The sequence below is a fragment of the Pseudorca crassidens genome, chromosome 1 (genome assembly GCF_039906515.1).
Source record: "Pseudorca crassidens isolate mPseCra1 chromosome 1, mPseCra1.hap1, whole genome shotgun sequence".
Classification (NCBI taxonomy): Eukaryota; Metazoa; Chordata; class Mammalia; order Artiodactyla; family Delphinidae; genus Pseudorca; species Pseudorca crassidens.
In genome coordinates, this window is record NC_090296.1 from 107,777,378 (window position 1) to 107,804,645 (window position 27,268).

The window sequence follows — 27,268 nt, forward strand, 5'->3', positions numbered from 1 at the left end:
TTATAATTCACACTACATATCCATTTTAAGTGAAATTACCCATAATCCCACCCCGATGCCACTTCTACCTCCTACTAATCACTGTAATAGGATATTCAAACGTGGATTTGCAGACACCTTAATTATGCTTTATATAAATGTGCATCTTAAAATAAATAGGACCATATTATAGATATTGTTTTGTAACCTTTTAAAAAAGATTTAACATTATGGATATCTTTTAAAATAAATCATTATTAACAGGAAACGTGGATATTATACCCTAAAAGTATTGTTGGGTCAAAGACAATGAGTCTTTTAAACTTTGATAAGAATTGCCAAATCGCTCTCCTGGGAGGTGTCAGTCTTCAACCAATAGCGTCTTTTCTCCTTAATGTTTCATGATCTGAGAGACAGAAAATGATGTATGGTTTTAATTTACATTTCTCTTATGATTAATGAGAACATCTTTTGATGCCCCACCAGACTCCACTACGTGTGTGCACGTGTGCACGTGCGTGTGTGTATGAGAGAGAGAACTGCCTTTCTGTACATTTCTCCCATCTTTCCATCAGGGTTGTACGGAATTCTGTAATCAGAAAAATAATAAATGCTGGGTATTTTTGTTTTGCTTTACAAAAACTGACTGCTGTAGCCTCCTTGTCCAAGGATAAAAAATAATTTATATTGGAAATATCAAGGAAAATATTGATACGGTTATCTCCCTGCTCTCTAAGGAAGGCAAAAGAAGGGGGATGGGTAGCTAGAGAGTTCAATTTGGTCAAGTCCATCTTTCCAAGGCAGAATGAGATGGACAACTGGCATTGAGCAGAAACATGAGAGATGAACAGATGAGTAGTTTGCAAAATACTGAACAGCGAGGAAAGCGAGGATAATTCTGACAGATAAAACTCACCAGGGAGCTCAACAATTACTGCATGAGAACTGAGCAAGAATTCTCTTGGAAAGGGAAGCTTCCTTCCAAAACAGAAGGGTAAAAAAGAAACCGTTTTTCTCCAAAATTCTCACTTATTTATTTTAAAATGGTCCAGAATCCACCTCACAGATGGCTCCCTAAATGCTTTACTGCCAGACATAATCTATGGTTGAGATAAGATACAAAATCTACATAAATCAGAGCTACCGAGCACACATTCATTTCTTTGTAAATGTGGCTCTTTGTCAAGGGGCGTATATTCACGTTCGTCCATGCCAGCCTTCTAATTTACCCCCTCGGGAGACACTCAGAAAAACGTCTCAATAGGCATTCAGGCATTCGCCTGATATTTTCATTCCCTTGGGTAAGTGGGCCCGTTAGGAGGAATCTGTAGGCTAAGTCCAGTCACTTTTAGATGTCATTATGTCCCATGAACATGCAAAAAACGCACACACAAAGCCAAGAGGGGTGGGGGAAGCGGTCGGCTCCCTTTGGCTGACAGGGAGGAGGAAGTTTCTTTCCAGGGTGCCGGATCAAAGTGCTTCCTTCAGGGTCCACAGACCAAGTTCTATGAAGCAAAGCAAGGCGACAAGACCTGGGATCTAGTCTCCTCAGTTCTTTGTCAGGCAAAGAAGGCTTTTTCTCCAGGGCCCAAAGCAATCTCCTCCAAGACCAAAGCGGACACTTCCATTTTCCTTAGGAAGGCACCTCAAATTGAGAACTGGTTTCAAAAATTATCCATCCCCAAGGCCCCAAAATAACTTGAGTCAAAGGGCAAATTGAAGCCTGGCAGCTCGCCGCTAGAGAAAATGAGGAAAAGATTGAAAAGGCGGCCTCCTGATGATCTGTGAAAACCCCCTATTTCCTCGGGACCACAGGACTTAAATCAGGAATGTCAACATCATCAATCAGGTGACATTCTCTATCACAGGAAAGAAACTCACAAATCGGCTGGAGTTGTTGTTCCGGACCGTCTTGGCATTCCCGAAGGCCTCCAGCAGCGGGTTGGACTGTAGGATGATGTCCTTGACGTGCTGTCACAGCAAAAAGACCACAGGTTAGGAAGATGCGAACACCTACTCCACGATGTAAAGCCAGACTTTCCGAAGGACCTGGTTTCTGAATGTGGTGAAGGTGAGAGGCCTCAAATCCAGGTCCCTGGGATTTCTGGAGGATTTACTCTTTCCTCTTGACAGAACTAACCCTGTTTTTGTGGTCATGCCTTCCAGCTCCCTTGTCTTGACGCAGGATTCTGTGGGGCCAGGGTGCCACCGTAAATCAGGATCTGCAAACGTTCCCAGACTGGGTTTCCAGATCGGATGCTGCACCTTCATCCCGTGCTCCCTGTGTACGGGGCACCAAGGCAGGATGGGGCATCTCCTTCGGTTCTGACTGGAGGCTTTACTGTCACTACTCCTGTTCTACTCAACTTCTCTCCCCACCTACTGCATCCCGCACTCCCTCTCTTCACTGCAAGTGAGAGGCACCTTGAGGGAAATGAAACAGTTTCTCCTCCCCAAACAAAGCTGCGGACACAGTCTTAAGCTTCCCGAACTTTCATGTGTGTGAATCACCTGGGAATCTCATTACAATGCAGATGCCGATTCAGTAGGTCTGAGGTGGGGCCCGAGAGTCTGCATTTCGAACCAGCTCCCCGGTGCTGCGGGTTTTGCCAGTTCTTTCCCACTTGAGCAACAAGGGCCAACACTGGATTGTGTGGAACAATTCCTGGCCTACTGGAGGGGAAGAATTTGGTTTTCATACACCCCAATTTGATGTCAGACTGAAAAGTACAGAACACCCCATGGGCAAAGACAGCTCAACAGATAGGAGTTGATGTTGGAGAGGATTTTGAACAAGTGAGTCATTCCTTGTACTTCTAATTATTCACATGCTATGGTTAAACATGTTCCAGAAATAACAAGTCTCTGGCTTGTGCTCTTTAGCTACTGACTAATTTCAAGCCAAGAGCTCTGTATCCTTGTCCTCATAGGAAAACAGGAAGAGAAAAATCAACATGAAACGTCTGCAGTCTGGCCACTAGGTCGTCGCCTGCAGCAAACAGGACTAGATGAAGGCACTAACTACTAACTATGTAACAGCCAAAGTGCTCCTCTGCCACCGCCTGGACATTGAGAAGAGGACTGAGAACTGGAATTCCATCAACCAGGCACACGTCGTTAGCAATGGAAGGAAGAGTAAATCATGGATGGTCCCACCATGAAGTTGGTTTCAAAGCTTAGAAAGATACTTCTAAGCATCCTTCTCCTTTAAAAACTCATGGATTTATACAGAATTTGCTTTTCTTTGAAAAATTAATTTTGACTTTGTGGGTCTTCATTAATCTTTCATACTTGTTGTCTGATGGCCAGGCCTGCCTACACCATTTATCAACACTCAACTTCTTGTAGGGACAGAACAAAAGAAAGACCCTTCCTTATCTCTTTCCTTCTTTAATTATTGTCTTTGTAACTGGGAATCTTTATGCATGTATCCATCCATCCCTCCATCAACTATCAAGATGTCCAACAGAATTCTGTGGCATGTGGTAAGCATATAGGGGGAAAAGAGAAAGAGTGAATTAAAGGAGCAGCCCATACACAAAAGAGCATCCTGGATTCCTGGCTCCATGTCCATCTTCTACGGATAGGGTATGGACTTCTACGGATAGGTGGACTGTACCACATCAACCTAAGTCCTAGGGCTGTACCCACTGTCCAACATGGAAGCTGCTGAGCCCATGCAACATGGCCAGTCCCAACCGAGATGTGCTGTAAGTGTAGAACACACACTGGATTCCAAAGATTTAGGACACAAAGGAATGTAAGATAGCTCATTAATTGATTAGTAATTAGATGCTGAAATAATATGGGGATATATTGGGTTAAATAAAATATATTTTAAAAGTTAATTTCATATGCTTTTACTTTTTTTTTACTGTAACTATTCAATTTTAAATTATGCATGTGACATGCACCATCTTTCTACTGGATGGTGCTGCTCTAGCTCTTCCTTTCATTTGGTAGAGAAGGCCACTCTAAGGCCCTTTTACTCTGTGTAAGGAATACTGGCCTCCGCCTTAAGCTTTCTGATCCCCCAGGACAGGATGGAGCACTATTGATTTAGCAGACAGAGCCATAATAAACAATTTCGATGTGTCTTTTTTTTTTTTTTTTTTGCGGTACGCGGGCCTCCCACCGCCGCGGCCTCTCCCGCTGCGGAGCACAGGCTCCAGACGCGCAGGCTCAGCGGCCATGGCTCACGGGCCCAGCCGCTCCGCGCCACGTGGGATCCCCCCGGACCGGGGCACGAACCCATGTCCCCCGCATCGGCAGGCGGACTCCCAACCACTGCGCCAGCAGGGAAGCCCTCGATGTGTCTTTTTAAAGTCTACAGCTGACTATGGCAATAACATCACATTAAATGATTCTAACTAAAAAATTAATCTTTGGGGTGAAATCTACCTTGCATCATGATTTCTAATAATAATAATAATAAAAGTTCCCAGCAGTCTGTGCCAGTGATGAGCACTGTGAGTTTGGGCAGCCCCCTGTGGACCTTAGCCCCCATAGCCATCCTCCACTACTCTCTGGGGGTGGGGGTGGGGGGCTTCACCAGTCCTGCTGATGCTGATTCCTCTACCACAACGAGTAAAACTCAAGACAGAAAAGGCTGCATCTACTGCTTTCTTCATGCTGTCCTCTTGAACCTGCCCCTTCTCTGCCCATACTATAATCCCCCCCTTTTCTTTCTCCCTCTCCTGTGTCCTCGTTCTCTGGGTTTCCCCCCTTTCCTAATGTTTCCTGCTAATGCTCTAATCCTTCCTCCTTCCTTTCCTTTCTCCATTTTAAAATCTTTGTAAATTTTTTGAATTGGAGATTTATTCACATTGTTCAGAAAATGAAAGGTTCGCAGCCACTCTCACTTTCTAAGACAGACCGCATTCTGCCTATGGAATGTGTTATCTCTCTAAATAAATCCATCTCTTACCTATCAAAAAAATAAAGTAACATAAAAAATAAAAGGTTTGCGAGGTTCTACACGGACAGATGCCCCTCCCCCAGTCTCCCAGTTTCCTCCCCGGAGAAATCACTATTATCAATTTCTTATGTATCGCTCTAGAGCTATGCTATACATATGCAAACAAATGTAAATATTATAAATATATGTTCTCCTTTTTCTCAAATGGTAGTACATTATAGGCAATGTTCTGAACTTTGCTTTTTGCAATTCATGATATAGCTTGAAGATCAGTCCCCATCAGTACCTGAAGCTTCATTTTTTTATGGCTAATATTCTAGTCTATTATGAACCATAAATTATTTCCCCATAAATTATATCACCAACTGAAGAGCATCTGTCTCCAGTCTTCTCCATCATCAAAAAATGTCACATCAAAGATCTTTACACATGTTATCATTTTGTATACATTTCAGGACACCTAAAGGTTAAATTCTCCCAAGCAGAATTGATGAGTCAAAGGGTGTATGCTTATAGATTTGAAAAATATTGCTGAAATGCCCTCCACACAAGTGTACTAGTTCATGTTCCTACCAGTAATGTGTTAGAGAGTCTACGCCCCTATGTTTTTACCAGCAGAGTGTTTAAAATACTACAAAATTGTTGCCATTTTGACAGTTAAGAGATAGTTTTTGAATGTAATTTTAATTTGCATTTCTCTTATTATCATGGGGGTGCGCATATGTTCATGTTTTAAGAGTCATTTATATTTCCTTTTCTATGAGATGGCTCTCGTGCCCTTTGTCTGTTTTACTTCTGGATTTGTGACCTTTTCATCGATTGTATATAATACTCATTACATATTAGGCATCTCCAGCCCATAACATGCTGTTTCTCTGCATATTTCAAGTTTCTTGGTTAAAAAACCAACGTCTTCCCTGTGGAAGAAAAATTCTTTTTGAACAGCAAACGGAGCCTCTTACTTTCACACAGCGCAAAGTCTCACAATGGGCCATAGCACCAGCTCACCTGGACTTTGGGGCCTCCTCCAGACACCCTGGAGATGTAGCTCATGATGTATTTGGCAGCCACGGTCTTTCCAGCACCACTTTCACCACTAAGGAAAGAAAGACAAAAATACCCACCTGTGAAGTGGCTCATGACCAGCTCCCTTTCCTCTGAAAAGACCCCCTCAAAACAAAACCCAAAACAAAAGGAAACAGGCAGAAAGGAATTCAGTAAAAAATGCACACTACTGGTTGAGAAAGTTAAATCACAGCAGGATCAGGTTACCTCCCTGACTTGTATGATCACTATTAACATGGTGTGTGGGCCAGTGTTCTGATAACCATCACTGTGTACAGGACAGACAATTCAGCATTCTAAATGCCCAATAATAGGAGGAAGCATGAACAGGAACATTACGGAACATCAGAAGGACAGACTAGACAGATTACAACTGACAGGAAGATTGTAAACACTGCGGGAGAAAAGCACACGAAGTAGTGTTATGTGAAATAGATCAGATTCAGATTATAGGTAAAACAGGGTTAAAAAACTGTAAAGAAAAAAAAGCACATAAGAAAAATATTAGCAGAGGTTTTGGTAAAGGAAAAGATACTGTGGGAGACTTCTTTCAGTTCATTATTTTCCAAACTTTTAGTAATCACATATCTCTTCTCTAATTAAAAAAAAGAAAAAGTAGGCACTCTCTGGTTTCAAACCAGCCTTGAACTGATGCAAGCAACTTTATTTTAGAAGTTCTAAAATTAAATGATGAGGTAATATTAATCACATCCTGCATAACAAAGACTACTTCCGTTTGGTGGCCTTACTGCATAGGGAAAGCCTTTTGTTAATACCGTATAGTCAGATCTTCAAAATTCCCGTTTCTTCCCCCAAAATCCCCTTGAACTGATGGCGACCTCAATTCAAAACATGCTTAAGTCAGTCAGACTTCTCATCTCTCTATTGGTAGCCTTTGTACTTCCATGATAGAATTAGATGAAAGGAATCCATTATCATGGAAAATAATGGTGAAATTTAACATGAAAAATTCAGGCTGCTGTGAGTTCCTAAGACACTATTTTTGTTTGCTATCGGTGATCAAGAATTTTGGGGTACAGAGCAAATATTCTGTGAACACCCAACCTAATGAACTGTTACCAATTGCTTAGGTACTCAAGAAAAGAGCAAACACTTGCTTAGGGTCCAACCAAGCCAGGTGGCCCCTATCCCCAAAAGGAAACTGAAATAAATTTGGAAATAATTTGCTCTTTCAAAACAAAACAAAACGAGGATTAGAGTCACCACCATAGCAAAACTCAGAACTCTGTTGAATTTCTTTGAACTAATATGTTATATGCTTAATTAGAGAGATTATAGGGAAGAATGAGGGAACCATCCTCTGTGAGGACTTCTAAAGGTCTGACTCCATCTGTGCAACTCATTCAGCATCCTAGTACTCAGCTCCTGACTTCCAGGTCACACGAATACAGAAACCAAACTGGTATTTCATAAGATATGGCGGAAAGTAGAAAACCAATGAGCCTGGGATGACGTGTCACACTGATTACAGAGCCATGCTTTCTCACAGGCACAAGTAGGTATAATAAATATTTCAGCTCCATGAGGAAGTTATCTGTTCAAATGGTCCACGTAATCAGAAGATTTATACCCTAGATCCAAGGTCAAAACATGCACTCTCACTCATTTGAAGCATAGGTTTGTTAACAATGAAACTCCCTTTTATAATGTTGTAAATCACGTGAACATTCAAGAATACCGGAAAGTCCAAGAGTACAATGGTACAACCAGCCTATATAATATTACACAGACATTTAAAATAATTAGAAAACTATGTGGCAACATAAAAACAATGCAATAAAGGCTAAGTGGCAACATAAGCAGAAGACACTGTACCTATAACGTGATTACAACTATGTAAAAATAATGTATGGACAAGAACAGAAATGGAACAAGGAAAAAGAAACAGTTCTGACTTGTTGGGGGGCTGATATCTGGACGATTCTTGTTTCTTTTGATGTGATTTCTCTTAAGGTTTAAAGTTTTGAGAGAGACAATTACCCATACAGTTCATATTTTTAAAAAATATGGGACTTCCCTGGTGGTCCAGTAGTTAAGACTCTGTGCTTCCATGGCAGGGGGCATGTGTTCGATCCCTGGTTGGGGAAGTTCCACATGCTGTGCAGTGTGGCCAAGGAAAAAAATAAAAAAAGAGGAACAGAAAACAAAAAAACCCCCAGCATTTCCAGAAAAAGTGGAATCGCACATCATAATGATAATCAACAGGATTAATTTCTTTAGATTATTACTATGTCATGAGTAAACAACTTTCGTATTTAGAATTCCTTAGAGAAAGCTGTGAGTGTGTAAAAGAGAAAAGGAAAAAAAACAATAAATCCTATTAGAATTACTAAATGAAAGTACAGTAATGTCCCCACTGTGTCTTTGGTTAGTAGTATGATTAGACATAAAATATTTTGTGTCTTTTGTGGAAAGAAAAAAAAAGGAAGAATAATGGAAAGTAACTCATTTCATATATTAAAATAAGTATGCCAGGTACATTAATAGGACATCTACATTCTCAGTAACACTGATATTTTTCAGAAGATTTAAAATAATTAGCTATGGCTGAACTTTGATCGGAATTTTCATTTCTTGGATTCAATTTACAGATGCTTAAAAAGAAATTTTATTGATCAGAGGCTGGTAATTTGCTCAGAATATGGTACAAGAATGGAGTGCTCCATAATTACTTGAAGCTTACAGTATACATAACCATAATTACATTGGCCCTTTCAGGGAAAAAACTGTTTCTTCCCCTGGACTAAAACCCATGTTAAAAGAATGTGAAGGTATCAGACAGATTATACAGCATATGTGAAATTGTTTGCTTTGCATCTCACAGCAATTAGAGCAATTTGCTTTGTTTATGGTTATAAGGCCTTTCTTAAGTGCCTTCACTTGACTACTAAAGTGGACCAAAAAATACTCTAGAAATGTATGTGCCTTAAAATTAGAAAAATGTCCCACTGGTCCCTAAGTCCAGCAGCCTATCAGAATCCTCAAAGTACTTAAAAAATGCCCATGTCTGGGCCTGTCTTCAGACCTGCTGAATCCTGGTCTCCAAGGACAGGGCCTAGAAATAAGGATTTCTAACAAACTCCCTAGTTCTCATATAGCTGGCTGGGAACCAGCTAAACGAATGTAAAACGCAGTCAAGACAGATTTCATAGGAAACGTCAATTCAAATAGGAAATAATGTAATGTTTCTGACTGCATTCACTATACAAATGGAAACATATGCTACAATTTCAAAGAAATGGAAAGAATGTTGGGGGGGTGGGGTGGGGTGGGGGTGGAGCTATTTACAATGATACATTAATAATTGGATTCAAAGACTATAATTGTTTTTCTTAGTCTGAAGGTTATTCCACACTTAAAAATCAATAGTGTTTTCAATTCAGTTCAACTGATTCTAGCAAATGTAAAAATATCTTAGTCGTATTTGGGGGTGGGTATCCCAGAGAATAGGTAGAGTCGACCATTCCTCCTATCTCCCCCTTGCTAGTCTCAAAATCTCTCTGCTGGTTCTTACCACACTAGCTGTTGTTCCCTTGTAACTGTTCAAGTTAATGTAATTGAAATGCTGCTCTGCCTACTTTACATTTATTTGCACTTTAGAAAGGATAAAAATTTAAAACAAAAATTGTATGTGCATTTGCTTACCCAGCATGCACTATCTAAGTGCCTCCTCGAGGCTGGGATGAAATGTGTCTCCTGCCCTGGAGGGCATGTGCACCAACACTGTGATAACACCTTGGAGATATGGGTACAGTTTTAGGGATTCCTGAATTTGTATTAGGAAAAGATTCCTAAAGAAATGCACAAGATAAGTCAAGTCACACTACTTACATTTCAACGAGACAGATAAAGTTAGCCAGGTAGGGGAATGAGGGGGTGGTGCGTGTGTATGTGTGTGTGCGTGTGTACATGCACACACACAGGCAAGCATCAGAGGGCGGCATTCCTGCCCAGAGTGAATGATTGATAAGACAATGAAGTTATGAAAATTCCCACTGGGTCCTACTCTCTTAGACCTGACTTTTTTCTTTTTTTATATAGGGACATATTCGTATTAAACTTGACTCTTATTTCAGAAGGTATAACCCAAGGGTAAAAAACATAGAGATCGTTTAAAAACTTTTTTCTAATTCTACAGTTATAAAAGATAAACATATTGGTGACTGAAAAGAGTCCAGATGAGAAATAACATCAATTCCAAAGGAGATTTGAAAGCAAACTAAAATTTTGCAGATGTATTGACTGTAGCATGTGTCCGCTGGGTGGGCAAGTCAAGGACTGCTCTAAGGGCTTCAATCATGTGATCTGGATAATAGCCCTGCGAGGTAGGGACTATTCTTATTCCCATTATTTGATGAAAAAGGCTAAGCAGCTTGCTCAGGGACACAGAGCTAGTGAATGGCATCACTAGGAAAGGACCTGAGATAGTTTAAATCAGAAGCCTGAGCTATACTGCTTCAGATGAAGGTCTATATTTAGATAGTCAATTAAAATCAACAAAGTGTCCTAAAGAACTCCATGAATAGCACAGTTCATAGTATAATCAAACTTTTAGTTACTGAGTTTTTACTGATACACACCCCTTGAAGCAAGGCTTCTGCCAAAACACTTATTATCTCACACACAGTCGGAGCTAACAAGTAATAATAGCCTGCATCACTGTGCTCACAAGACAAGATGCAACCGGGAAGGAGAAACACATCAAACAAGATTCTGGACAGACTTCTCCAAAGACTCAATTCGCACACACCCTTCCTGGCAGCCCTACTGGATCTGGGAAAGAAATAAGTCTGAAGTGAAGCATCTCTGTTGCCCATCTGAAGGGTTCCAGGGCAGGAGAGAAAGGGGTGATCTGTCAGAGCTTGTGATGACACTGAAAAGTAGAGCCTCAAGTACATGCAACGGCTGGAAGTATAAAATACAAAATCAGACAGACATGCCAGCACCACTGAGTAAATGATAAAAATTCATTAACATAATGAGGAAAGTGAGATAAGACAACTGTTATTTCTTCCAAATCAATTAGTATTGTCAGGCAGACAAAATTATCACCTATGGTCTGCCAAGAAAGTGGCCCCGGGGCAATGCTCACGTTGGCCCAGCCTGATGCAATAGGAAAAACCCAATGTTTAGTCTGAACACCAAGTTTCAGCCCCAGCTCAGCTACTTATTAGCTCTGCAATTCCTTTTACTGTTACTACCAGGTATTTTACATCACTCCTTAACAGTTAAAAACAATTTTTTATATGTATCTCCTCATTCAATAGCTTTCCTTTAAGGTATTAATCCCCATTTTGCAGATGAAGTGACCGAGGTTTGCAGAAGTTGCACACTTTCGACAGAACAGAATAACAAGTCTACCCCGTGACTCAACCCCAGAGATCTTTCCACTGTACCCCATGACCGTGGACAGTAACAGGTTACTAACCAGACAACCTGACACCTGCGGGCTCAAAGCAGCAGAGAAAAGTGGAGAGAGTGTACTAGGGGAGCCAGGCAGCCCTGGCTTGAGGCATGGCTTTGCCACATTTCAAATGTGAGACGTTTAACATGTTTCATTACCTCTCTGAGACTCGGTTCTCTGATCTGCAAAAAGGGGGGCTGTAATACCTAGTTTACTAGGTTGTAAATGATAAAAGTAAAAGATGCTGAGATACAAAGCAAATACTTAAAAAGGGGTTATTATTATGATTATAGATAACATATTAATTAGCTAATGAGTCAGGCTTCCTGAATAACACTCTTTGATGAAGCCTGGTCAGGGAACTTGGGGTAGAAGGGCACATTTGAGCCCCCAGCTCTTCAAATCCACAGCCAGAGGGCAGGCCTCATGCAGACCCCACCGTCAGGGGTGTGAGCTAACTGGGCCTCCCAAAGCCAGGCCAGAGGGACAGGGAGCCTCAAAGGATGCCGGTGCTGGGATAAACAAGAAATTGGGTGGACCGAAAGAAACAGAAAAGAGTTCCAATGCTAATAATAAAAGGCTCCTGAAATACATCAAAGACAGGAAGTCAGCTTGAGAATCCATGAGACACTTGACAGTGCTGAGGCAGAGAGCAGAGATAAGACATAAGCCAAATATTAGAAGTGATCTGATTTTTAACATTATTTAAATCTTTCATCTTTACTCCTGAAAATCTTAGGGATCCCAAACCCAAAATGTCTCTTGAAGAAGATAGTTCAGAAATCTTAGATCCAATAGTGACAACTATCTCCTTTTCCTCTACGAAAATTCTCATATTCAATCAGTCACCAAATCTTTTGATGCGCCTTCAAAAGATCTCTCACGTCTTTATCTCTAAAAAAAATATTTATTTGGCACGTATTCAGGATACAACCTACCAAGACTTTGCAAATGTTGTATACACTAAGAACAGAACACCCTACTTTTCAGAAAAACAACTGCTTAAGAATATTTCAAGCAAAAGAAATCAGAAACTGGATCAAATGTGATGCTCTCAAATCAACATCACGTTTTTTTAAACGCGCTAGGACAGCAAGAACGGATGCAGGCCAAAAGTGGAATTCACTTTTGATGGCAGCAATAAAACTGCCACATAAATGTTCTCTAAGACCCTGTAAGTCTTTCCAGAGGTCAGCTGGCAAGGGCTGCAGAAATGCCTCTGGCCACAGTGCCATGGTCCGGTCTGGTGATACAGAGATGGTAGAGAATATGAGAAAAACTTGCCGTTTCTCCTTCCCCTCTTACCACACCATGATTATTTTATTCAGTAAATTTGCATAGATGTCTCCGATAGGTCCAAAGGTACCACATATGCAATTCTAAAACACAAATCCAAATTCTGGATTCTGGAGCACAGAAAACTATTGAGTTAAGCAGATCTGGGTTGCTCATTTACTGGGCTCATGGGTGGATACCTGTGTCTTCAGGTGCTCATCACTGTCAATGATACTAATGTAGCTACCACTGTTGTGTCTTTCTCTTGGCACTGCCTGGAGTCCACATTCACTTCCTATTCCTTTAATTCCTTCAGAGGCTTATGGAATGTCACACATCAGTTTCCGCTTTGCCTTTCCAACTCCGGTCAGGCCCTCATAACCTCACTACATATCTGATTTGCTCAAGATCCCATCACTTTTCTACCCCTAGACTCGTCTTTGTGAACCAGCCTTCCGTGGTATCGTGTCTCTGCTCAGAGACCTGCAAGACATCACCAAGGCCTGAAGGTTTATCTGCAGATCACCCAGCCTGGGAATGAGGATTTCAGGAGGCTTAGTCTTGGTGCTCAACTAGAACAAATTGGGGGGCTTGAAAAAAGATATTGGATGCCCTGGGTCCACCATAAATCAGTTGAAAGAGAATTTTGAGAAGGGTAGCCTAGATGTCTTTATAGGCTCTGAGCGAACAGCGCAATTCAGGAATGGGAGATATTTATCCCTGGAAAGTTAAATTAGTGAACGCAAGGCACAGTGGATGAAATCGGCATCAACGGCAGCCACTCTCCCTGACCTGTCTGCAAGTGAGCTCTTGGGGAAGACTTGGGAAACATTAAGGCAAATCCTGGCTGTTTATTCCTGATAGAACTTAACTTACTGCATGGTAGGGGCTGACAGGACAAAGGGTAGGTTAATACAAAGGGGTTGGCCTACACGGAGTCAGGACAGGAAAAATCAACAGCAGACACGATGGGTTTTCCCCAAGTAAACAGACTACTAAGGGGCAGCCTACTGTCTCCAGATAAAAGTGGGGGCCATGACGTGACGACATTAGCCACTGTGATCATCCCTCGGCTCGGAATCCAACCCTCTAATGGTAATCCAGCAACCCTCACGGACTGTGTTCCAGGGAAATAATCAACAGAGCAGTCCACCACAAGCAGAATTCTCCTTAAAAAATCATGAACTGGGGTCTAATTCACACTCACTTGTGAGTCTGGTTGGCCAGTCAGTCAACCTGAGGCTGCTCAACTCCAGCTATTTTGACAAATCAAGTCTGTACATGTTTGCAAAACTCAGGACCAACAACTGATCAACAACAAAGGAGGCAAGAATATACAATGGAGAAAGGACAGCCTCTTCAATAAGTGGTGCTGGGAAAACTGGACAGCTACATGTAAAAGGATGAAACTAGAACACTCCCTAACACCACACACAAAAATAAACTCAAAATGGATTAAAGACCTAAACTTAAGACCAGATACTATAAAACTCCCAGAGGAAAACATAGGCAGAACACTCTCTGACATAAATCGCAGCAATATTTTTTGGATCCGTCTCCTAAAGCAAAGGAAAGAAAAGCAAAAATAAACAAATGGGATCTAATTAAGCTTAAGAGCTTTTGCATAGCAAAGGAAACTGCTGACAAAATGAAAAGACAACCTACTGAATGGGAGAAAATATTTGCAAATGAAATGACCAATAAGGGGTTAATATCCAACATATATAAACAGCTCATAGAATTCAACATCAAAAAAATAAACAACCTGATAAAAAATGGGCAGAAGAACTGAACATTTTTCCAAAGAGGAAATGCAGATGGCCAACAGGCACATGAAAAGATGCTCAACATCACTAATTACCAGAGAAATGCAAATCAAAACCACAATGAGATATCCCCTCACACATGTCAGAATGGCCATCATCGAAAAGAACACAACTAACAAATGTTGGCGAGGATGTGGAGAAAAGGGAACCCTCATACACTGCTGGTGGGAATACAGATTGGTGCAACCACTGTGGAAAAAAGTATGGAAGTTTTTCAAAAAACTAAAAATAGAACTACTCTAATAGAATGATCCAGCAATTTCACTCTTGGGTATATATCTGAAAAAAACAAAAACACCAATTGGAAAAGACACATGTACTCCAATGTTCACTGCAGCATTACTTACAATTGCCAAGACACGGAAGCAACCTAAGTGTCCATCAACAGATGAATGGATAAAGAAGATGTAGTATATATACACAATGCAATATTCTTCAGTCATAAAAAAGAAATTTTGCCTTTGCAGCAGCATGGATGGACTTGGAGGGCATTATGCTAAGTGACACAAGTCAGACAGAGAAATACAAATAAATGACATCACTTATATGTGGAATCTAATAAATACAACAAACTAGTGAATGTAACATAAAAGAAACAGACTCACAGAGAGAACAAACTAGTGGTTATCAGTGGGAGGTGGGGAGGGGCAAGATAGTGGTGGGAGATTAAGGAGTACAAACTAATATGTATAAAGTAAGCTACAAGGATATATGGGACAACACAGGGAATATAGCCAATATTTTATAGTAACTATAAAGGGAGTATATACTTTAAAAATTGTGAATCACTATATTATACACCTGTGCATATTACCGTACATCAGCTATACTTCAATTAAAAAAACAAACTCAGGGCCAAGGCTTGGATGGAGGTCTGCACTTGAGAAAGCAGCTTGTCTTCTTCCTTTTTAAATTCAATTTGTTACACTGATTTCTATCCAGAAATAATCAGCTGCCAGTCCATCCTGTCACTGTATCCACCTCTTCAGAAAACATAAGATTGGGATGGAACTGATAAGATTGCTTCTATGTGCTGCATTATCCCATCTAAGCGTACACATTTCATGGTCATCACTTCGTAATGTACAGCTATATCGAATCACTATGTTGTACATCTAGATCTAACATAGTCCTGTAGGTCAACCAAACTTCAATTTTAAAAAATCATAAAATTTTTTTCTTATATTAATATAATTTTCTTTTTAAAAACTTCTTTAAATGTATTTGACCTTCATTTCAGTTTCTTCTATAGCATGATTTAAAATGCATAAAATATGTATTATCCTGGAAATCCCAAATATATTTCTCTCTAAAGCTAAATGCTTTAAACAAAAAATATTTATATACATTATTAATAAAATGTTTAACAAACCAGATACAAAAATTTAATAATTAATTTTAAAATTAAAAATAGATAAATAAAAGATAAACCATATGCATTTCATCATGTAGATGAGGTCATATACCAGGGAAAACAGAAAGTGAAAGTCTAAAAGAACACCAGAGGATTAGATCATCATTAATTTTTAATTTCCTAATTAAAGGATACTAAAAATTCCTAGTCTCTCCAGCTATGGCAGAAGCCCTTTGCACAAGGAACAGACTTTTCTTCCAGCCCCCAGGAAAATTGATATTGTTTGTTTTCTGTTCACAAGTGCATTCAGGTAGGCAGCACTGGACTCAGCCCTAGCTGAATGAGCACCCAGCTCTCCCATGTCAGTAGCTGCAAACTTGGGCTTCTCTACCCAGAACAGCATTTCCCTGCCTTCCCTTCCCTCAAGCATTAGTTGGAAGAGTTCCAAAACCCCCCAAAGCAGGCGAGACCTCAGAGGTCATCTGGTCAATCAGTTCACTCCTAAGTGAAGACACGAGGCCCAGATGAGTGTTAGGTTTGCTGCCCAGGATCACAGAGCTGATGAGAGTGAACCACAGCACAGCAGAGATAGCAAATCTACTTTCTCAAAGCAGATGAAGCACAGCTCTTGGGTAGTAAAGAAATTTGTCTGGGGTCTTTGGGAACTGGCCAGTAATTTATGATTAAGAGCTTTGGAAAGCCGTGTCTAAGTTCTGACCCAGGGAGAAAATGGAGGCTACAGATATTGGACCAAATCTTCAGGAGGGCTGGAGACTACCGGTCAGTCATGCAGGCAGTATGTGATTGAGCCCAAATAAAATCTCTGGACAGCAAAGGCTTGGGTGAACTTCCTAGTTGGCAATACTGTCAACTCCCACACCACGAATGGAAGGAGGAAACACCATCCATGACTCCACGGGGAGAGGATGCCCAGAAGCATCACACGTGGACCTCTCCCAGACCTTGCCCTGTGTCTCTACTCTTTTCTGCTCTGCTTTGTATCCTTTTGCTCTAATAAAATGGTAACCATAGGGTACAGTGCTTTCATGGGGTTTGTGAGCCATTCTAGTAAATTACTGAAATTGAAGGGTTGGTGGGAACCCCGGAACTTGCAGCTGGTGTCTTGTGGAGGACTGTGCCTTTCACGTGTGAAGTCTGGCTTGACTTAGGGTGGTTAGTGTCAGAAGTCAAAGCAGCTCCCTGTTCCACCATCTCCTATATTAAAGCACAGACACTGCAATAGAAATGCCTTGAGCAGGGCCTTCAAGTCTTTGCCACCTGAACACTGGAAAAAAAGATCCTACAAGTGGGCATGTGTCCTGCTTCAGGGCAAGTGTCCTGCTTCAGGGCAAGTGTACCCTGCACGACAGACTGAGGGGATCCAAGAGAGGGAAAGGGTTGGGCTACGAAATAAAGAAGTAGCTCCAAACGGGAGAAGCTCATGCAACAAGACCATTCCCTTCCTTCTCATCTCACTAGGGGCCCAGGAGGAAGGAAAAAGGGCAAGGGAATAGGTTAGAAAACTCATCCTATCCTCTCTCATTTAATTCAAGTCAAGAAAACACCTCCCACCTCTCTACTGGCCAGTGACCTCTACTTGGGGTCAAACGGAAGCATTTCCGATTCAGCAACCAAACTCAACACCCAATGTTCCCTCCAGAGGGCTTCACCTGCAGCTAATTAAATATTTAGATCTAACTTCCAATTTACAGAAGATTGAAGGCATTAGAGTAACGAGACCATGAGGAAGCAACTGGACCAATCTAAAAGGTGTCTATAGGAAAAGTGGGTTGGTCTCTTGAACCAAGTCAACGGAAAAAGAAAAAATAATGGGAGAGGGGAACTGTGGTAGGATTAAAAAAATGACTCATAACCAAATGCAGCCAGTGTTCCTTGATTTACATAAACTGGCAAGAAAGGACATGTGTGCCACAATCACAGAAATTTACACAGAGACTGCTTATCTTTAGATGATATTAAGTTAGTATTCATTATTTAGTTGTGATAATGGTATCGGGGCTAAGTTAGAAAACGTTATTTTCTAGACATGCATAGAGAAACATTTAGAGGTAAGATGTCATGAAGTCTGTATCTTGAAATGCTTCAATGTTTTTGTTTTATAGTTTTGACTTTGGAGCCCTGTAATGGTTTACACAATTATACAACAAAATTAAAATTTACAAAATTTAAACTCCTAAAACCCAAAATGAAATAAATGAATCTAACTGTAGTTCAAGTTGGCATGTTAATGACACAGAAAAGAATTAATTTAAGGGACTTTTAAAACCCAATATTTTGACTGTACATCCTAAGGACCAGAAAGAACAAAAGAATTTTAAGTGAATTCAGTATTGTTACGGATAATGTTGGCATTGTCATCTTTAAGCATTAACAGAATTACTTTATTTGCTTTATCCCATTATTTACTATGTAATATATATTATTTATGTATAAGTATACATATATATACTTATTTATTTATAGTTTTATGCACCTACACATTATAGAGCAAGTAACTGTAATAATGTCATCAGAAATCGAGGTTTTCAACGTAAGAAAAATGCGGATACAAATATAAAAACCAAGGAAGTAAAAACCCTATAATCTTAAAAATGAACTGGGGGATTTCCCTGGCAGTCCAGTGGTTAAGACTCTGCAATTCCACTGCAGGGGGGAACAGGTTCGATCCCTGGTCTGGGAAACAAGATATCACATGCTGCGGGGCGAAAAAATTACAAAAAAAAAAAATGAACTGGACGTTATCAGTACGAACTCATGTTTCATTTTTTTTCTTAAACAGTTCATATTCCTTGCCTTTGTTCTCTGAAAAGAATAAGAAGCACTGTTAACAGAGCAGTGAGCACTCTTAGTGACTAGACTGATGGTCTCTAAATACTATTTCCCATTAAAATGAACCAGGGCTTTTTGATGAAATGGCTGGTTCCAAGGCTTGGCAGAAAAGGTACAAGATGAGCCTGGAACATCTTTTTTTTTTTTATCATCTTTATTGCAGTATAATTGCTTTACAGTGGTCTGTTAGTTTCTGCTATATAACAAACAGAGTGAGCTATACATATATACGTATATGTAGAGTGAGTCACCTATATGTATACATATATCCCCATACGCCCTCGACTCGTGTCTCCCTCCCACCCCTCTAGGTGGCCACAAAGCACCGATCTGATCGTGCTGTGCTATGCGGCTGCTTCCCACTAGCTATCTATTTTACGTTTCATAGTGTATATATGTCCATGCCAATCTCTCACTTCGTCCCAGCCACTCTCTCACTTCGTCCCAGCTTACCCTTCCCCCACCCCGTGTCCTCAAGTCCATTCTCTACGTGTGCCTTTATTCCTGTCCTGCCCCTAGGATCTTCAGAATCATTTTATTTTTTTAGATTCCATATATATGTGTTAACATACAGTATTTGTTTTTCCCTTTCTGACTTACTTCACTCTGTATGACAGTCTCTAGGTCCATCCACCTCACTACAAATAACGCAATTTCGTTTCTTTTTATGGCTGAGTAATATTTCATTATATACATGTGCCACATCTTCTTTATCCACTCATCTGTTGATGGACACTTAAGTTGCTTCCATGTCCTGGCTATTGTAAACAGAGCTGCAATGAACATTGTGCTACATGATACTTTTTGAATTATGGTTTTCTCAGGGTACATGCCCAGTAGTGGGATTGCTGGGTCGTATGGTAGTTCTATTTTTAGTTTTTTAAGGAGCCTCCATACTGTTCTCCATAGTGGCTGTATCAATTTACATTCCTACCAACAGTGCAAGAGTGTTCCCTTTTCTCCACACCCTCTCCAGCATGTATTGTTTGTACATTTTTTGATGATGGCCATTCTGAATGGTGTGAGGTGATACCTCATTGTAGTTTTGATTTGCATTTCTCTAATGATTAGTGATGTTGAGCATTCTTTCATGTGTTTGTTGGCAATCTGTATATCTTCTTTGGAGAAATGTCTATTTAGGTCTTCTGCCCATTTTTGGATTGGGTTGTTTGATTCATACTGAGTTGCATGAGCTGCTTGCACATTTTGGAGATTCATCCTTTGTCACTTGCTTTGTTTGCAAATATTTTCCCCAATTCTGAGAGTTGTCTTTTCGTCTTGCTTATGGTTTCTTATGCTGTGTAAAGCTTTTACGTTTCACTAAGTCCCATTTGTTTATTTTTGTCTTTACTTCGATTTCTCTAGGAGTTGGGTCAAAAAAGACCTTGCTTTGATTTATGTCAGTGTTCTTCCTATGTTTTCCTCTAAGAGATTTATAGTGTCTGGCCTTACATTTAGGTCTTTAATCCATTTTGAGTTTATTTTTGTGTATGGTGTTAGGGAGTGTTCTAATTTCATTATTTTACATGTAGCTGTCCAGTTTTCCTAGCACCACATAATTGAAAAGGCTGTCTTTCCTCCACTGTATATTCTTGCCTACTTTATTAAACATAAGGTGACCATACGTGCGTAGATTTATCTCTGGGCTTTCTATCCTGTTCTATTGATCTATATTTCTGTTTTTGTGCCAGTACCATACTGTCTTTTTTTTTTTTTTGCAGTATGTGGGCCTCTCACTTTCGTGGCCTCTCTTGCCGCGGAGCACAGGCCCCAGATGCGCAGGCCCAACGGCCATGGCTCATGGGCCCAGTCGCTCCGCGGCACAAACCCATGTCCCCTGAATCGGCAGGCGGACTCTCAACCACTGTGCCACCAGGGAAGCCCCATACTGTCTTGATTACTGTAGCTTTGTAGTATAGTCTGAACTCAGGGAGCCTGATTCCTCCAGCTCTGTTTTCTTTTCTCAACATTGCTTTGACTATTTGGGTGTCTTTTGTGAAAGATTGTGAAATTTTTTGTTCCAGTTCTGTGAAAAATACCATTGGTGGTTTGATAGGGATTGTATTGAATCTGTAGATTGCTTTGGGTAGTATAGTCATTTTCACAATGTTGATTCTTCCAATCCAAGAACATGGTATATCTCTCCATCTGTCTGTATCGTCTTTAATTTCTTTCATCAGTGTCTTATAGTTTTCTGCATACAGGTCTTTTGTCTCCTTAGGTAAGTTTATTCCTAGGTATTTTATTCTTTTTGTTGCAATGGTAAATGGAAGTGTTTCCTTAATTTCTCTTTCAGATTTTTCATCGTTAGTGTATAGGAATGCAAGAAATTGCTGTGCGTTAATTTTGTATCCTGCTACTTTACCAAATTCACTAATTAGCTCTAGCAGTTTTCTGGTAGCATCTTTAGGATTCTCTATGTATAGCATCATGTCATCTGCAAACAGTGACAGCTTTACTTCTTCTTTTCCGATATGGATTCCTTTTATTTCTTTTTCTTCTCTGACTGCTGTAGCTAAAACTTCCAAAACATGTTGAATAAGAGTGGTGAGAGTGGGCAACCTTGTCTTGCTCCTGATCTTTGTGGAAATGTTTTCCGTTTTTCACCATTGAGAATGATGTTTGCTGTGGGTCTGTCATATATGTCCTTTACTATGTTGAGGTAAGTCCCCTCTATGCCTAAATTCTGAAGGGTTATCATAAATGGGTGTTGAATTTTGTTGAAAGCTTCTTGTGCATCTATTGAGATGATCAAATGGTTTTTATCCTTCAATTTCTTAATATGGTATATCACATTGATTGATTTGCATATATTGAAGAATTCTTGCATTCCTGGGATAAACCCCACTTGCTCACGGTTTGTGATCCTTTTAATGTGCTGTTGGATTGTTTGCCAGTATTTTGTTGAGGATTTTTGCATCTATGTTTATCAGTGATATTGGCCTGTAGTTTTCTTTTTGGGGAACATCTTTGTCTGGTTTTGGCATCAGGGTGATGGTGGCCTCATAGAATGAGTTTGGGAGTGTTCCTCCCTCTGCTATATTTTGGAAGAGTTTGAGAAGGGTAGGTGTTAGCCCCTCTCTAAATGTTAGAATTCACCTGTGAAACCATCTGGTCCTGGGCTTTTGTTTGTTGGAAGATTTTTAATCACAGTTTCAATTTCATTACTTGTGATTGGTCTGTTTATAGTTTCTATTTCTTCCTGGTTCAGTCTCGGAAGGTTGTGCTTTTCTAAGAACTTATCCATTTCTTCCAGGTTGTCCATTTTATTGTCATATAGTTGCTAGTAAGTAATCCCTCATGATCCTTTGTATTTCTGTAATGTCAGTTGTTACTTCTCCTTTTTCATTTCTAATTCTATTGAGTCTTTTCCCTTTTTTCCTTGATGAGTCTGGCTAATGGTTTATCAATTTTGTTTATCTTCTCAAAGAACCAGCTTTTAGTTTTATTGATCTTTGCTATTGATTCCTTCATTTCTTTCTCATTTATTTCTGATCTGATCTTTATGATTTCTTTCCTTCTACTAACTTTGGGGTTCTTTTGCTCTTATTTCTCTGATTGCTTTAGGTGTAAGGTCAGGTTGTTTATTTGAGATGCTTCTTGTTTTTTGAGGTAGGAATTTATTGCTATAAACTTCCCTCTTAGAACTGCTTTTGCTGCATCCCATAGGTTTTGGGTTGTCGTGTTTTCATTGTCATTTATTTCTAGGTATTTTTTGATTTCCTCAGTGATCCCTTGGTTATTTAGTAGTGTACTGTTTAGCTTCCATGTGTTTGTATTTTTTACAGTTTTTTTCCAGTAATTGATATCTAGTCTCATAGCGCTGTAGTAGGAAAAGATACTTGACACAATTTCAATTTTCTTAAACTTACGAAGGCTTGATTTGTGACCCAAGATATGATCTATCCTGGAGAATGTTCCATGAGCACCTGAGATGAAAGTGTATTCTGTTGTTTTTGGATGGAATGACCTACAAATATCAATGAAGTCCCTCTTGTTTAATGTCATTTAAAGCTTGTGTTTCCCTATTTTTATTTTGGATGATCTGTCCATTGGTGAAAGTGGGGTGTTCAAGTCTCCTACTATGATTGTGTTACTGTCGATTTCCCCTTTTATGGCTGTTAGTATTTGCCTTATGTACTGAGGTGCTCCTATGTTGGGTGCATAAATATTTACAACTGTTATATCTTCTTCTTGGATTGATCCCTTGATCATTATGTAGTATCCTTCCTTGTCTCTTGTAATAGTCTTTATTTTAAAGTCTATTTTATCTGATATGAGAATTGCTACTTCAGCTTTCCTTTGATTTCCATTTGCATGGAATATCTTTTTCCATCCCCTCACTTTCAGTCTGTATGTGTCCCTAGGTCTGAAGTGGGTCTCTTGTAGACAGCATATATATGGGTCTTGTTTTTGTATCCATTCAGCCCGTCTATGTCTTTTGGTTGGAGCATTTAATCCATTTACATTTAAGGTAGTTATCAATATGTACGTTCCTATTACCATTTTCTTAACTGTTTTGGGTTTGTTATTGTAGGTCTTTTCCTTCTCTTGTGTTTCCTGCCTAGAGAAGTTCCTTTAGCATTTGTTGTAAAGCTGGTTTAGTGGTGCTGAATTCTCTTAGCTTTTGCTTGTCTGTAAAGGGTTTAATTTCTCCATCGAATCTGAATGAGATCCTTGCTGGGTAGAGTAATCTTGGTTGGAGGTTTTTCCCTTTCATAACTTTAAATATGTCCTGCCACTCCCTTCTGGCTTGCAGAGTTTCTGCTGAGAAATCAGCTGTTAACCATATGGGGATTCCCTTGTATGTTATTTGTTCCTTCTCCCTTGCTACTTTTAATATTTTTCATTGTATTTAATTTTTGATAGTTTGATTATCATGTGTCTTGGCTTGTTTCTCCTTTGATTTATCCTGTTTGGGACTCTCTGTACTTCCTGGACTTGATTGACTATTTCCTTTCCCATATTAGGGAAGTTTCAACTATAATCTCTTCAAATATTTTCTCAGTCCCTTTTTTTTTTTTTTTTTTTTTGCGGTACGCAGGCTTCTCACTGTTGTGGCCTCTCCTGTTGCGGAGCACAGGCTCTGGACACGCAGGCCCGGTGGCCAAGGCTCACAGGCCCAACCGCTCTGTGGCATGTGGGATCTTCCCAGACCAGGGCACGAACCCATGTCCCCTGCATCGGCAGGTGGACTCTCAACCACTGTGCCACCAGGGAGGCCCTCAGTCCCTTTCTTTTACTCGTCTTCTTCTGGGACCCCTATAATTAGAATGTTGGTGCATTTAATGTTGTCCCAGAGGTCTCTGAGACTGTCCTTAATTCTTTTCATTCTTTTTTCTTTATTCTTCTCTGTGATAGTTATTTCCACTTTTTTATCTTCCAGGTCACTTATCTGTTCTTCTGCCTCAGTTATTCTGCTATTAATTCCTTCTAGAGAATTTTTCATTTCATTTATTGTGTTGTTCATCATTGTTTGTTTGCTCTTTAGTTCTTCTAGGTCCTTGTTAAATGTTTCTTGTGTTTTCTCCATTCTATTTCCGAGATTTTGGATCATTGTTACTATCATTAGTCTGAATTCTTTTTCAGGTAGATTGCCTGTTTCCTCTTCATTTGTTTGGTCTGGTGGGTTTTTATCTTGCTCCTTCATCTGCTGTGTGTTTCTCTGTCTTCTCATTTTGCTTAACTTACTGTGTTTGGGGTCTCCTTTTCACAGGCTGCAGGTTCGTAGTTCCCTTTGTTTTTGGTGTCTTCTCCCAGTGCGTAATGTTGATTTAGTGGGTTGTGTAGGCTTCCTGGTGGAGGGGACTGGTGTCTGTGTTCTGGTGGATGAGGCTGGATTTTGTCTTTCTGGTGGACAGGACCACAACCGGTGGTGTATTTTGGGGTGTCTGTGAAGTTATTATGATTTTAGGCAGCCTCTCTGCTAATGGGTAGGGTTGTACTCCTGTCTTGCTAGTTGTTTGGTATGGGGTGTCCAGCACTGAAGCTTGCTGGTTGTTGGGTGGAGCTGAGTCTTAGCATTGAGAAGGAGATCTCTGGGAGAGCTCTCGCCGACTGATATTACGAGGGGCCAGGAGGTCTCTGGAGGAGTGATGTCCTAAACTCGGCTCTCCCACCTCAGAGGCTCAGGCCTGACACCCGGCAGGAGCACCAAGACCCTGTTAGCCACATGGCTTTTGGGAAGTCTGAGGTCTTCTGCCAGCGTTCAGTAGGTATTCTATAGGAGTTGTTCCACATGTAGATGTACTTCTGATGTATCTGTGGGGAGGAAGGTGATCTCCACATCTTATTCCTGTGCCATCTTGAAGGTCCTCCTGTTGCTCTACTTTTTATACTGTATTATTCACCTTTTATTTAGTTTTTTGATTTTTGAACAAATTTTGAACTGGATATTTTTAGATAATTTAAAAGTCATTAACATATCTGCATTGCCCATTATTCCTATCACAATCACATACAGGTACCATCTGTACCTATAAATGGAGTTATGTGTTTTTTAGCCTGATTTCCTTATCCCTACTTTATAGGAACATATTTCTTTATAAATCTTGTATATTCCATATATAAGATATGAAAGGGTTTAACAAGGCTTCTTTGTAGATTTATTTCATCAATTCCTTATCTAAAGCTTCATTTATTTACTCTTCTCTGGGCACATTTCCCAATGGCAAACGTCCTTTGAACAACACACTTCATCAATGCCCTGAGACAGCTTTAGCAGGTCCAGTCTCAGTCCTGTAGACGTTTCTGAATCCCAGGGTAATAGTCACTTGCAGTGTTCAGGTAGGGATCCTTGCCACGGCAGCCAGGAAAAGGCCCTGACCTTTGACCCGGCCTCCATTCAGGCTCTCTTACTCCCTCCTGGCTGCCCTGCCCCACTCCTTGGCTGGAGCCTGGAACATCTTAAATAAGGAAACTATCACAGACTACTGGAGTCATGTCAAAGGGACAAAGAAGCCAATACAAAGGGCCTTCACTGGCCAAAGGTAGGACTACTTGAGCCTAAATGAAAACTGCAGTGTTGTTCAACAGGTAAGGTATTTAAAATCTACCAGTGTAGAATGATATTGAAAACAAAAACATTTTACCTTGCTGCTAGGGTATCAACTCATTGCTTGAAAAATTAGTAAATAAAGACAACTAATCAAGCTTTTTAATCTAATGTTCCCGTATAGATTGTATTTTATGGTAAACAAATAAAAATTCCAACTAATAAATTAATGTAGAAGGGATCATAGAATTAGAAAATGATTCTTTTTCAACCATCAAGTAAATGATGATTGTGAAATGAGAATTTATAATGGATTGACCCACTGGAAATCCGAACATCACACAAAGACAGACCAACAGGCATTACGTGCACAGCATCAATAATGGAGCATTTTTTTGCCAAATAATTGAACCTGAACCTGATCAAGCTGTTAGATCTGTCAATTTACAGGAATAGAGAGGACAGTGCAAAGTCACGGTATACAATTAGCTAACACCAGACTACAGAAAATTCTGCAGGACGAACCTTTTTCTCTAACAAATAAATACTAAGAAAACAAAAAGAACAAGAGAGAAGTGTTAACGACAGACTTGAGAGACACACAACCAGGACAAAGTGTGAGCGTTTGGAACCTAAATAAAAATGAATCAACTGTAGAAGAGAATTTATAAGACAGTCATGGAACTGGAACACTGATAATATTAGACGACATTGAAAGAATTATTCTTTTTTTTCAGGTGTGATAAGAATGATATTTTCGAGGTACACGCTAAATTATTGACAAATGAAATGATTTTCTCCCTAGGATTTGCTTTAAATAATCAAGTGGGCCAGGGTGGGAGGACTAGGTGAAACAGGATTGGCCACTATATTATTATATTATACACTATTAATAGCTGTACAAGCGGGATGACAGATACACAGGTGCTTATTATAATTCTCTTTCTAATTTTGTGTTTCTAAATATCCATAAAACCTTTTTTTTTATTTTTGAAAAATGAAGAACTAAAAAATTAAGTAACTAAAGAAGATGAACGCAAATATGACAAAATGTCAAAAACTGTCAAGTTCTAAGTGATGGAAATACAGACGCTTACGTTTTCTGTATGTTTGAAAATGTTCGTAATGGTAAACAAAATTGTAAAAGCACTTCAATCCAGCAAAGACTCAGCGCTAGGTCAGGTTACAAGGATTGCGAAGTGTAGTTACAGACACCCAATGCTGGCATTGACCAGTAATGCCCTCAGAAAATTAAAAGCAAATGATAAAAAACCAAAAATGTTCAAACTCGAACTATTGGACTGGCCAAAAAGTTCGTTCAGGATTTTCTGTGTTATGGAAAAACCCAAATGAACTTCCTGACCAAACCAATATTAAATTATGAAGGAAAAAGAAGGACCTAGAGAAAAATACTCCAGCTGACAAAACAGTGACACATGCTTACTATACTTGCAACATAAAGGATCTCCAATTCAGAGTAAAGCCACAATACAATCAAATGGGAGAGGAGGTGTCTCATGATTTTATTTCAAGGCCTGATGACAATCAGAGAAAGATCCAGCTAGAACCATGTGCCCTAAGG

The 27,268-nt window shown here is 39.9% G+C and overlaps 1 protein-coding gene across 3 annotated transcripts in view; it reads right to left on the reverse strand.

Annotated features, from left to right (window-relative positions):
* Positions 1-27,268, reverse strand: part of MYO1E (myosin IE) — a 205,307-nt gene that overhangs the window by 78,047 nt on the left and 99,992 nt on the right. For 2 of the 3 annotated variants that reach the window (XM_067748563.1, XM_067748554.1), the window contains exons 5-6: positions 5,906-5,993; positions 1,861-1,950 (exon numbers count right to left, since the gene is read on the reverse strand). In XM_067748563.1, the coding sequence (XP_067604664.1) occupies positions 1,861-1,950; positions 5,906-5,993 (178 nt within the window). The remainder of the gene's footprint in view (positions 1-1,860; positions 1,951-5,905; positions 5,994-27,268) is intronic. The other variant, XM_067748572.1, reaches the window with a different exon arrangement.